The 14,147-nt window shown below is 41.7% G+C and overlaps 2 protein-coding genes across 4 annotated transcripts in view; one reads left to right on the top strand and one right to left on the bottom strand.

Annotated features, from left to right (window-relative positions):
- Positions 1–3,932, top strand: part of wasf3b (WASP family member 3b) — a 49,478-nt gene extending 45,546 nt beyond the window's left edge. The window contains exon 9 of one of the 2 annotated variants that reach the window (XM_062021852.1): positions 1,725–3,932. In XM_062021852.1, coding sequence (XP_061877836.1) covers positions 1,725–1,882 — 158 coding nt within the window. In that variant the 3' untranslated portion in view covers positions 1,883–3,932. The remainder of the gene's footprint in view (positions 1–1,724) is intronic. The other variant, XM_062021851.1, reaches the window with a different exon arrangement.
- Positions 3,785–14,058, bottom strand: gpr12 (G protein-coupled receptor 12). 2 transcript variants are annotated; one of them, XM_062021853.1, is made up of 4 exons: positions 13,904–14,058; positions 13,387–13,448; positions 11,556–11,676; positions 3,785–5,443 (listed from the first exon to the last, which is right to left on the bottom strand). In XM_062021853.1, exons 1-4 carry the CDS (start codon positions 13,934–13,936, stop codon positions 4,400–4,402), a joined length of 1,260 nt encoding a protein of 419 aa, XP_061877837.1. In that variant the 5' UTR covers positions 13,937–14,058; the 3' UTR covers positions 3,785–4,399. The 2 variants fall into 2 exon arrangements, with proteins under 2 accessions (XP_061877837.1, XP_061877838.1); XM_062021854.1 differs by having other exon boundaries at positions 3,786–5,443; positions 11,556–11,785; positions 13,904–13,924.
- Positions 14,059–14,147: the final 89 nt, after the last annotated feature.

Below are 14,147 nucleotides of genomic sequence, written 5' to 3'. Positions count from 1 at the left end.
GGGTCCTGATGGCACCTTCGGTTCGTGACCTTCAGCTCTCACTGGATCGGTTCGCAACCGAGTGTTCAGCGGCTGGAATGAGGATCAGCATCTCCAAATCTGAGGCCATGGTTCTCAGCAGGAAACCGATGGTTTGTACAGTCCGGGTAGGGGACAGGACTCTGTCCCAGGTGGAGGAGTTTAAGTATCTCGGGGTCTTGTTCACGAGTGAGGGAAAGATGGAGAAGGAAATCAGCCGGAGAATCGGAGCAGCTGGGGCAGTATTGCAGTCTCTCTGCCGCACTGTTGTGACGAAACGGGAGCTGAGCCAGAAGGCAAAGCTCTCGGTCTACCGAGCTATCTACATTCCTACTCTCACCTATGGTCATGAAGTGTGGGTAATGACCGAAAGAATAAGATCGCGGATACAAGCGGCCGAAATGAGTTTCCTCAGAAGGGTGGCTGGCATCTCCCTTAGAGATAGGGTGAGAAGTGCAGTCACCCGAGAGAGACTCGGAGTAGAGCCGCTGCTCCTTCGCTTGGAAAGGAGCCAGCTTAGGTGGTTCGGGCATCTCGTGCGGATGCCTCACGAGCGTCTCCCTAGGGAGGTCCTCGTTGCACGTCCCACTGGGAGGAGGCCCCGCGGCAGACCAAGGACCAGATGGGGGGATTACATCTCCTCTCTGGCCTGGGAACGCTTCGGGATTCCCCAGGAGGAAGTCGCAAATGTTGCTCTGGAGAGGGAAGTCTGGGGGTCTTTGCTGGAGCTGCTGTCCCCGCGACCCGATTCCGGATAAGCGGTTGAAGATGGATGGATGGAGGTAAGCATCAGGCAGCGGACTCTCCACAAATGATAATAAACACCTCCCAGTCAACTACTAGTAACATCACTATGAGCCCGTTGACCTTCTAGAAATATAAAAGGCAGCTCAGCTCGCTCGCAGTCCTGGCTTGAGGTGAAGGCTAATTAGCTTTTAGCGCAACGTTAGCTCATTTTGCGGTGTGTGTGTGTGTGTGTTACGGACAGCAAAGCCCTTGTCTGTCTGTTATTTGACTTGACCTTTTTCTGTGTTGATTGAGCTGTGTTGAAGCAGCAAAAAAGGACATTATGTTAAATGAAGAGTTTCTGTCTCTGATAGTTGATATAAGTTGATATAAGTGCATCATTAAGCCTACATGAACTCCATGGTGTTCAGGGATGAATAGTCCCTCCTATTGCTATTGTACTATTTTTACATGAATCATTAGTAATGGAGCGGCCTAGTTTAGAATGGCAGGGTCCCTGCTATCACATGTTGATACAAATATAACATTTACATCATAAATCAACTACAGGCTTCCCAAATGCTGTAATAAATGAAGCATGATGAGTTGACTTGAAACTGTTTCATGTTGCACTTTTTATATGTAGAAGAAAAGTTTTGTCATTTTATTTCATCTGAGCAACAACTTGAGGCAGTTTAATGTTGATTAACGTGGGCAGAATTATTATAGTGGGAACAAAGTTAAAAGGATAAAGCCATTGTTTACACATTTGCTAAATAAATAACCAAAACATTTATATTTTGTTGTTTTCTTACTGTACCGAAAATGAACCGAACCGTGACCTCTAACCGAGGTACGTACCGAACCAAAATTATTTTGTACCGTTACACCCCTATGATACACTGATGAAGTACTTCATGATGTACTGATGATGTACTTGATGATGTACTGATGCTATACTTGTTGATGTACTGATGCAGGCATCCAGCTGAAGAAGGTGCAGGAGCAGCAGGAGCAGCAAGCCAAGAGGGAACCTGTGGGGAACGACGTGGCCACCATCTTGTCTCGCCGCATTGCTGTGGAATACTCCGATTCTGAGGACGAGTCGGAGCTGGAGGACAACGATTGGTCCGACTGACGGAGGACAACGATTGGTCCAACTGACGGAGGACAACGACCGGTCCGACTGAACATTGGCCCGACTGACGGAGGACAACGATTGGTCCGTCCAACGGTCGGTCCGACTGATGGAGGACAACGATCGGTCCGACTGACGGTCGGTCCGACTGACTGTCGGTCTGACTGACGGAGGACAACGATTGGTCCGACTGACCGAGGACAACGATTGGTCCGACAGACCATTGGCCCGACTGACGGAGGACAACGATTGGTCCGTCTGACGGTCGGTCCGACTGATGGAGGACAACGATCGGTCCGACTGACGGTCGGTCTGACTGACTGTTGGTCTGACTGACGGAGGACAATGATTGGTCAGACTGACTGTCGGTCTGACTGACGGAGGACAACGATTGGTCAGACTGACTGTTGGTCCGACTGACTGTTGGTCCGACTGATGGAGGACAACGATTGGTCAGACTGACGGTCGGTCCGACTGACGGAGGACAACGATCGGTCCAACTGACGGTCGGTCCGACTGACTGTTGGTCCAACTGACAGAGGACAACGATTGGTCAGACTGACTGTTGGTCCGACTGACGGAGGACAACTATCGGTCCAACTGACTGTTGGTCCAACTGACGGAGGACAACGATTGGTCAGACTGACTGTTGGTCCGACTGGCGGAGGACAACGATTGGTCAGGCTGACTTGGTCCGACTGACGGAGGACAACGATTAGTTTGACTGACGGTTGGTCCGACTGACGGAGGACAACGATTGGTCCAACTGACGGTTGGTCCATGACTGTTGGTCCGACTGACGGAGGACAACGATTGGTCAGACTGACTGTTGGTCCGACTGACGGAGGACAACGATTGGTCAGACTGACGGTTGGTTCGACTGACGGAGGACAACGATTGGTTTGACTGACTGTTGGTCCGACTGATGGAGGACAACGATTGGTCCGACTGACGGTTGGTCCGACTTACTGTTGGTCCGACTTACGGTGGACAACGATTGGTCCGACTGATGGAGGACAATGATTGGTCAGACTGACTGTTGGTCAGACTGACGGAGGACAACGATTGGTCAGACTGACGGAGGACAGCGATTGGTCAGACTGACGGATGACAACGATTGGTCAGACTGACGGAGGACAACAATTGGTCCGACTGACCGTTGGTCCGACTGACGGAGGACAACGATTGGTCTGACTGACGTAGGACGATTGGTCTGACTGACAGAGGACAATGATTGGTCAGACTGACTGTTGGTCCGACTGACGGAGGACGATTGGTCAGACTGACGGAGGACAACGATTGGTCCGACTGACGGAGGACGATTGGTCTGACTGACGGAGGACAATGATTGGTAGACTGACTGTTGGTCCGACTGACAAAGGACGATTGGTCCGACTGACGGTTGGTTTGACTGACCATTGGTCTGACTGACTGTTGGTCCAACTGACTGTTGGTCCAACTGACTGTTGGTCCAACTGACTGTTGGTATTGACGGAGGACAATGATTGGTCCGATTGATGGTCGGTCCGACTGACAGAGGGCAACGATTGGTCTGACTGACGGTTGGTCCGACTGACGGAGGCAAGAAGTGATACTTGCTGTGTGTTTAGAAAATATAGTGTAATTGTGAGCACTTCCTGCAAGCTTCACCTTATGTAATAACACACCTTTAATACCACACCTATAACAAGACACCTGTATTACCACACCTGTCATAAGACACCTGTCATGTTGCCAGTGTTGGAACTTCTCTTTGAGCCATGTGTATAGGCTGACCTTTGACCCAGAGAGGAATAAAAAGATGGAGGATGAAGAGTCTCCTCACTTACAATACACCTCCCTGCCTGAGGGCGGGGTTACCATGGCAACAGGAGGGACAGGTGGGCGGCAGGAAAGAAGGACAGAGTCCAGTTGTGTACTTTTGCTTTTACTAGAAAGTCAAGAACTAAGCAACACACACACACACACACACACACAATGTTTGGTAGACTTGTGCATCTTCATCTTCATAGTCGTCATCATCCCCCAAATAAAGTGCATGTCACTTTAAGTCAGAACTACACAACATGCTCTTACAACCTGTGTGTGTGTGTGTGTGTGTGTGTGTGTGTGTGTGTGTGTGTGTGTGTGTGTGTGTGTGTGTGTGTGTGTGTGTGTGTGTGTGTGTGTGTGTGTGTGTGTGTGTGTGTGTGTGTGTCAAAGACGTGCAAACGTAAGACTCCAGTAAAAATCCACCATTTTTCTGGTCTCCGTGTGCGGAGGACCTGCTGATCTATTTTTAGCTGCAAGCCGCGCCGAGGGCGGAAGCTTTGCTGGTGACGCAGCCCCCGCAGAGCACCGGAGGGGCGTGGCACCAGACCGAGGGAGGGCGGGGGCAGCATGCACCGCATCCGGCGAGGAAGACAAGAGAGGCAAAACCTCGGTGACGAGAAAAATGGCGGCCGTCCGCTCCATCGCCAAGCAACACTCCCGCGCGGACCCGCCCCCCCCGGGCCGGAAAAGGTCGGGTCGACGCGGTCAGACGTCACTCGGAGTCCGTGCCCGGCGGGCCACGCCGGCGGGGATGCAGCCGCAGCACACCAACCACAGCGCCTTCTGGATCTCCTGGTTGCGGAAGGCGTAGATGAGCGGGTTGATGACGGAGTTGTAGGTGGCGGGCACCAGCGTGGCGTAGGTGTAGAGCGGCGGGTAGGTGTAGTCGGCGATGAGCGAGTAGACGGTGAAGGGCATCCAGCAGGCGGCGAAGGTCCCCAGGATGATGGCCAGCGTGGACACGCCCTTGCGCGTGGTGACGTAGTGCGGCGTGGCAGCCAGGAAGTGGTGCTGCAGGGCGATCTGGTGGGCGTGGCGCATGACGATCTTGCAGATCTGCACGTAGAGCTGCAGCATGAGGCCGAAGAGCAGCAGGAAGGAGACGGACAGCACGGCCACATTGTTCTTGGTCAGCGGGCGCACCACGCTGCACGCCGCCTCCTGTGCCAGGCAGTTGACGCCGGTGACGGGCAGCAGGCCCAGACCCAGCGACAGAGTCCACAGCAGCAGCAACATGGTGTAGGTGAACGCCGCCGTGCGCTCCGAGTTGTAGGTGAGCGCGTAGTAGAGCGACAGGTAGCGGTCGATGGTGATGGCCAGCAGGCTGAAGACGGAGGCGGAGAAGGACGCCACCACCAGACCTACGGTCAGCAGCTGGGCGGAGTCGGAGCGCAGCAGGTAGGCGCAGGTGAAGTGCAGCACCAGACCCAAGCCGGCCAGCAGGTCGGCCAGAGCCAGGCTGCCGATCAGCAGGAACATGGGGGCTCGCAGCGCCGGGTTCTGCCAAATGACCAGGACCACCAGCGCGTTCTCGCAGGCGATCAGGGTGCCGGACGTGCACAGGACCACGTCCCACGGGTTGACGGGCGGAGGCGGCTGGCGGGGCGACAGCGACTCCTCCGGGGGGAAGGTGCCCGCCGCCGTGCTGGCGTTGTCCGTCGGACCCCCGCCTCCGCTGGCCCAGGCTGTGGGGTCAGGGATCAGCCAGCTGGGGGCGCTCGCCGGCTCTTGGCTCATCGTAACCCCCGTCTGCAAAAAGAGTGCACATTGTTTCCAAACAAGTCCTTTTTCCCATTTCCTGTTTCAAACCACTTTTCATTTCTTTTTGCTTTGACTTTTTATACACCTTTATTTATTTTATTCACGTTATTTTAAATCAATATTTTCATGGATTTCTTCCTATTTCATCTTTTCATGTTCATTTTCATTGATTTTACATATGTTAAATGTAAACAAGTTATTCTTGTTAAATTGGTTATTCTTGTCGAATGGGTTATTGTTGTCAAATGGGTTATTGTTAAATGGGTTACACTTGTTGAATTAGTTATTCTTGTCGAATGGGTTATTCTTGTCGAATGGGTTATTCTTGTTAAACGGGTTATTCTTGTTAAATGGGTTATTCTTGTTAAATGGGTTATACTTGTCGAATGGGTTATTCTTGTCAAATGGGTTATTGTTAAATGGGTTACACTTGTTGAATTAGTTATTCTTGTTGAATGGGTTATTCTTGTTAAACGGGTTGTACTAGTTGAATTGGTTATTCTTGTCAAATGGGTTATTCTTGTCGAATGGGTTATTGTTAAATGGGTTATACTTGTTGAATTGGTTATTCTTGTCGAATGGGTTATTCTTGTCGAATGGGTTATTCTTGTTAAATGGGTTATACTTGTTCCACACATCACGAGTGTTGTTCTGTTGGAGTTTCCTTCTGTAGGCATCTTTCCCTTCTTGCAGCTGAACTTTAAGCTGCCACTGAATCCTCCTCAACTCGTCCCGATCACCGGATCTGAAGGCTAGCTTCTTTTTCTTGTTGAGACAGGCTGCCTCCTCACAGCAGGAACATATTGAGGTGTTAAAAGCACCAGATTGTGATCAGACCGTCCCAGGGGGGGCAGGACAGTGGCACTGTATGCATCTTTGCAATTAGCATACAAATGGGTTATACTTGTTAACACGCGAAGTCCCAGAGAAGGGTCAATTGACATTTTTACTTAGAAAACACACAAGAGGGTCATTTGACCCCTAGTCCCCCCTGTGGACACTCCTTTTGTTATGAAAATGTGGCTGTTAGTGGCACACGGCAGGGGGCCACTTGAGCCTGTGTGGGGGAGGGGACCTTACAGCTCAAGCTTTAGTTCTGAGGTAGGTTGTGTGTGTTTTTGCAAGGATCAACAGAATGAAGGGATCAACACTCTGACATTTATTGTTAAAAAAAATACAAAACAAAACATATTTACAAAGAATGAAAAAGCAACTGTTTTCCCAGTTTTGGTGTGGAGGGTTGTTGCAGAAGCAATTGTTATTTTTGTGTGCCAAAAATAGTTTAAAAAAAAAATTTACAAAGAAAAAAGCATATTTACAAAGAATGAAAAACCATGTCCATGTAAACGTGACTGACATACATTTGAGCAGTCACTCACAATCCTGGCACTGCCATTGCTCCTTTCGGCATTTCCCACATGTATAATTTTTCTGTCTACCTAGACAAACTGCCCCTAACAGCCTCATTACCATAACAAAATGAGTGATTAGTGTATTCGGGAAAAGCGTCGGGCCAAATGACCCCTCTCTGGGTCTTCTAGGTAGACAGAAAAATGCTGGGACTTCTAGTGTTAAATTGGTTATTCTTGTTAAATGGGTTATACTATTTAAATGCGTCATTCTTGTTAAATGGGTTATACTATTTAAATGGGTCATTCTTGTTAAATGGGTTATTTTTGTTAAATGGGTTCTTCTTGTTGAATGGGTTCTTCTTGTTGAATGGGTTATTCTTCTTAAATGGGTTATTCTTGTTGAATGGGTTGTACTTGTTAAATGGGTTATACTTGTTAAATGGGTTATTCTTGTTAAATGGGTTATATTTGTTAAATGGGTTATTCTTGAAAGGGTTATTTTTTTAAATGTTTTTTTTTTTTTAAATGGGTTATTATTGTTAAATGGTTTATTCTTGTTAAATGGGTTGTACTTGTTGAATGGGTTATTCTTGTTAAATGGGTTATTCTTGTTAAATTGGTTATTCTTTGTAAATCGGTTATTCTTGTTAAATGAGTTATTCGTGTTAAATGGGTTATTCTTGTTAAACGGGTTATTCTTGTTAAATGGGTTGTACTTGTTGAATGGGTTATTCTTGTTAAATTGGTTATTCTTTGTAAATCGGTTATTGTAAAATAGGTTATTCTTGTTAAATGAGTTATTCGTGTTAAATGGGTTATTATTGTTAAACGGGTTATTCTTGTTAAATGGGTTGTACTTGTCAAATGGGTTGTACTTGTCAAATGGGTTGTACTTGTCAAATGGGTTATTCTTGTATAGCGCTTTTCTACTGCCAAGGTATTCAAAGCGCTTTGACACTATTTCCACATTCACACACATAATATTCAGTATTTTGTGAAATATTATTCAGTATTACATTAAATATTCCATCCATCCATTTTCTACCGTTTGTCCCTTATGGGGTTGCTGGAGCCTATCCCAGTTGCATTCGGGCAGACCCTAACCCTAACCCTTATGTGAAATAATGTTCAGTATTATGTGAAATAATGTTCAGTATTATGTGAAATAATATTTAGTATTATGTGAAATAATATTCAGTATTATGTGAAACAATATTTAGTATTATGTGAAATAATATTTTGTATTATGTGAAATAATATTCAGTATTATGTGAAACAATATTTAGTATTATGTGGATATTATTCTTATATAAAGAATAATAATAAGTTACTAGTTCTCTAAGAAGGACTGCCGACTGTGATTGACAAGCTCCTCCCCCTTATGTCTCAACAACACCCAGGATAGGTCCATGGTTCAGACTGCTGCCTCTCACTCAGTACTACTGTGTTCAATCCATAACTTGGAAGATCTAGTTTTTTGTTTCACCTCCATCATAGTTCACTGATTACATTTGTATATCAGCAAAAATCAAGTCTTGATAGGTCACTGGTCCACACTGTGGGCTCCTAACACAGGGGTACTGGGTTCAAGTCCTAGTTGGTTCTATGTTTTGTTTCACCTTAAACTTAGTTTACTACGACAGGTGTCACCATGACATTAGTGAATGAGACAGACTCTTGTCTCAACAACACCCCATATAGGTCAATGGTTTAGACTGCTGCCTTGCACTCAGTAGTACTGGGTTCAAATCCATACCTTGGAAGAGCTAGTGTTTTGTTTCACCTCTATCGTAGTTTAATGATTACATTTGTATATGAGCAAAAACCATCAATCAAAGGGACAGAGGATAGGTCAATGGTCGACACTGTGGGCTCCCAATACAGGGGTCCTGGGTTCAAGTCCCATTTGGTTTGATATGTAACTTAGGTTCAACATTTTGTTTCACCTCAAACACAGTTTACTACGGCAGGTGTCACCATGACATTAGTGAATGAGACAGACTCTCGTCTCAACAACACCCAGGATAGGTCAATGGTTCAGACTGCTGCTTCGTACTCAGTAGTACTGGGTTCAAATACATATGCTAACATTAGCTTCTTAGCATTTTGGCTAGTTTTGCAAGTGTTTACCCCAGAGTCATATAACTTGACACTTGTTGAGGATTAAATGTCATTGGGGCCCCAAATCTAGTGTGAAGAGGACCAAGGATAGCTGAGTGGTTAAAGCAGCTAGCTCCCGATCAAAGAGGACTAGGTTCAAGTCCCAGTCAGGTCTATGAAAGTATGCAGGAGTGGGGACGATGTGGGGTGTAACACCTTCCCCCCACAGACTGAAGCTAAGTGCCGCTTCTACCGCTTGTCCCTTTCAAGTCGCTGGAGCCTATCGCAGCTACAATCGGGTGGAAGGCGGGGTACACCCTGGACAAGTCGCCACCTCATCACAGGGCCAACACAGATAGACAGACAACATTCACACACTAGGGATCATTTAGTGTTGCCAATCAACCTATCCCCTTTGGAGGTGGGAGGGGCCTATCCCCAGGTGCATGTCTTTGGAGGTGGGAGGGGCCTATCCCCAGGTGCATGTCTTTGGAGGTGGGAGGGGCCTATCCCCAGGTGCATGTCTTTGGAGGTGGGAGGGGCCTATCCCCAGGTGCATGTCTTTGGAGGTGGGAGGGGCCTATCCCCAGGTGCATGTCTGTGGAGGTGGGAGGGGCCTATCCCCAGGTGCATGTCTGTGGAGGTGGGAGTAAGCCGGAGTAGAACCCACACAGTCACGGGGAGAACATGCAAACTCCACACAGAAAGATCCCGAGCCCGGGATTGAACTCAGGACTACTCAGGACCTTCGTATTGTGAGGCACATGCACTAACCCCTCTGCCACCATGCTGCCCATATACTGAATATTATTTCACATAATACTGAATAATATTTGCAGCTGATATAGGCTCCAGCACCCCCCACCACCCCATAAGGGACAAGCGGTAGAAAATGGATGGATGGATTTTACATAATACTGAATATTATTTTACATAATACTGAATAATATTTCACATAATACTGAATATTATTTCACATAATACTGAATAATATTTCACATAATACCAATTATTATTTCACATAATACTGAATAATATTTCACATAATACTGAATATTATTTCACATAATACTGAATATTATTTCACATAATACTGAATAATATTTCACATAATACCAATTATTAATTCACATAACACTGAATATTATTTCACATAATACTGAATATTATTTCACATAATACTGAATATTATTTCACATAATACCAATTATTAATTCACATTACACTGAATATTATTTCACATAATACTGAATATTATTTCACATAATACTGAATAATATTTCACATAATACCAATTATTAATTCACATAACACTGAATACTATTTCACATAATACTTAATATTATTTCACATAATACTGAATATTATTTCACATAATACCAATTATTAATTCACATAACACTGAATATTATTTCACATAATACTGAATATTATTTCACATAATACTGAATAATATTTCACATAATACTGAGTATTATTTCACATAATACTGAATAATATTTCACATAATACCAATTATTAATTCACATAACACTGAATATTATTTCACATAATACTGAATAATATTTCACATAATACTGAATATTATTTCACATAATACTGAATAATATTTCACATAATACCAATTATTAATTCACATAACACTGAATATTATTTCACATAATACTGAATATTATTTCACATAATACTGAATAATATTTCACATAATACCAATTATTAATTCACATAACACTGAATATTATTTCACATAATACTGAATATTATTTCACATAATACTGAATATTATTTCACATAATACCAATTATTAATTCACATTACACTGAATATTATTTCACATAATACTGAATATTATTTCACATAATACTGAATAATATTTCACATAATACCAATTATTAATTCACATAACACTGAATACTATTTCACATAATACTTAATATTATTTCACATAATACTGAATATTATTTCACATAATACCAATTATTAATTCACATAACACTGAATATTATTTCACATAATACTGAATATTATTTCACATAATACTGAATAATATTTCACATAATACTGAGTATTATTTCACATAATACTGAATAATATTTCACATAATACCAATTATTAATTCACATAACACTGAATATTATTTCACATAATACTGAATAATATTTCACATAATACCGAATATTATTTCACATAATACTGAATAATATTTCACATAATACCAATTATTAATTCACATAACACTGAATATTATTTCACATAATACTGAATAATATTTCACATAATACCAATTATTAATTCACAAAACACTGAATATTATTTCACATAATACCTATATATATATACATAATATATAATATTAATATGTAGTATGTTACTGCTTACAGTACTACATAACGTGAATGTAAATATTAAGTATTATCTCAAACAGACAATCATCCACGTCAGCAAAAAGGTGCTAGAGAGAAAGGATGGAGGATGGAAAGATGGAAGAATGGAGGGTTGATGGATGAAAGGATGCAGGATAAAAGGATGGAAGGATGGAGGACGGATGGATGAAAGGATGCAGGAGTGAAGGATGCAGGAGGGAAGGATGGATGAAGGCTGGATGATGGATGTTATGTTGGCGGTACACGTGACAGATGCTAGCTTACCTTGCGTGTGCGCAGACTTGAGTTACATGCAGGCAGCATCCATGTTGGCAGGAGGGGGAGGAGGGGGGAGGTGCTCTTCTCTCGCTTGGACACGATGATGATGATGATGAAGGTGTGCAGACTGGCGAAGAAGAGGGGTGGGGCCAGGAAAAAGAGGGGTGGGGCCAGGGCCCGTTGGAGGCAGGCATATATGAGGGGGGGCCGTCAGGAATGTGAAGGGGGGCCGCTCCCTTTTTTATGTTGATACACAGGTAACACAAAATAGTAACATTCATAATAACGTGACATATATACATGTAGTATATATGTCATGTAGTAACATTCATAATAACATGTAATATATACATGATGTAAGTATATATGTCATGTAGTAACATTCATAATAACATGTAATATATACATGATGTAAGTATATATGTCATGTAGTAACATTCATAATAACATGTAATATATACATGATGTAAGTATATATGTCATGTAGTAACATTCATAACAACATGTCATATATACATGATGTAAGTATATATGTCATGTAGTAACATTCATAATAACATGTCATATATACATGATGTAAGTATATATGTCATGTAGTAACATTCATAACAACATGTCATATATACATGATGTAAGTATATATGTCATGTAGTAACATTCATAATAACATGTAATATATACACGATGTAAGTATATATGTCATGTAGTAACATTCATAATAACATGTCATATATACATGATGTAAGTATATATGTCATGTAGTAACATTCATAATAACATGTAATATATACACGATGTAAGTATATATGTCATGTAGTAACATTCATAATAACATGTCATATATACATGATGTAAGTATATATGTCATGTAGTAACATTCATAATAACATGTAATATATACACGATGTAAGTATATATGTCATGTAGTAACATTCATAATAACATGTAATATATACATGATGTAAGTATATATGTCATGTAGTAACATTCATAATAACATGTCATATATACATGATGTAAGTATATATGTCATGTAGTAACATTCATAATAACATGTCATATATACATGATGTAAGTATATATGTCATGTAGTAACATTCATAATAACATGTCATATATACATGATGTAGGTATATATGTCATGTAGTAACATTCATAATAACATGTAATATATACATGATGTAAGTATATATGTCATGTAATAACATGTCATATATACATGATGTAAGTATATATGTCATGTAGTAACATTCATAATAACATGTCATATATACATGATGTAAGTATATATGTCATGTAATAACATGTCATATATACATGATGTAAGTATATATGTCATGTAGTAACATTCATAATAACATGTAATATATACATGATGTAGGTATATATGTCATGTAGTAACATTCATAATAACATGTAATATATACATGATGTAGGTATATATGTCATGTAGTAACATTCATAATAACATGTAATATATACATGATGTAAGTATATATGTCATGTAATAACATGTCATATATACATGATGTAAGTATATATGTCATGTAGTAACATTCATAATAACATGTCATATATACATGATGTAAGTATATATGTCATGTAGTAACATTCATAATAACATGTCATATATACATGATGTAAGTATATATGTCATGTAGTAACATTCATAATAACATGTCATATATACATGATGTAAGTATATATGTCATGTAATAACATTCATAATATTTATGTAAGTCGATCATTTTAAGCAGACATGGTACATCAACAACATGAGTGATTATTACACACTGCAGACTTCATGAGGCAACAAACAAAATCAAACATCACTTACTGTACAATGTCTGCTGTCATTAGGATGTTGTTCCTGTTGAGATGAAGACTCCTAGTTGTCACCTGAAGACGAAGATGCTGCTGGTGACTTGTAACCACAATAAGGGTTAGGATTAGCAATAAAGGTTTAATTTGATGAACCATCACAACATTTATCTTAACAAGGACTTTTAGTCACGTGTAAAAAGTAGAGTAGTCTAAACTCAATGAAGCTACTTCAATCAATGTTTATTTATATAGCCCTAAATCACAAGTGTCTCAAACTACTTCATCATCTTCACACTTTATGGATCCTCCCCTCATGACTGACTAATAAACACTAAATGTTGTGTTGGACTGGAGCAACTCGGGTGCTCCCCATACCAATATTTTGGTACCGCTAACATGTATTTACATACTTTTCTAAATAAAGGGCACCACAAAAAATGTCATTATTGTAACAAAAAATGTTAGTGTACATGAAACATGTTTATTATTATTATTATTATACACCTGAAGCAGCAAATACAGAACTTTACTTGACACTTGCCTGCTGAAGGCCTGCAAAACATCCATTTTCTACCGCTTGTCCCTCTCCTGTAGAGTCAAACATAAACATATTACCATGTCACACACCTTTTACTTTTGGCGCCGCCAAACTTCAACTTCCTCATGTCGGAAGGAAAAGCATGTGATTGGTCCACCTATGTCACTAACTCCACCCCCTTGGCTATTCCACAACTGTGATTGGACAGATTGTGAAGTGTCCCACCCATGAGAGCA

Source organism: Entelurus aequoreus, linkage group LG15, assembly GCF_033978785.1.
Source record: "Entelurus aequoreus isolate RoL-2023_Sb linkage group LG15, RoL_Eaeq_v1.1, whole genome shotgun sequence".
In the NCBI taxonomy this organism is placed as follows: domain Eukaryota; kingdom Metazoa; phylum Chordata; class Actinopteri; order Syngnathiformes; family Syngnathidae; genus Entelurus; species Entelurus aequoreus.
Note: the sequence above shows the minus strand (reverse complement) of the source record. Positions and strands in the feature narration are given on the sequence as shown.

Bases quoted from the DNA above. Each gene is read 5' to 3' on its own strand.
- gpr12 (XM_062021853.1), bottom strand. From the start codon at position 13,936: ATGTTTTGCAGGCCTTCAGCAGGCAAGTGTCAA. The intron at 13,449-13,903 runs GTAAAGTTCTGT...CTTCGTCTTCAG, and splicing joins CTTCAGCAGGCAAGTGTCAA to GTGACAACTAGGAGTCTTCA. The intron at 5,444-11,555 runs GTAAGCTAGCAT...CTCTTTTTGCAG, and splicing joins CAAGTCTGCGCACACGCAAG to ACGGGGGTTACGATGAGCCA.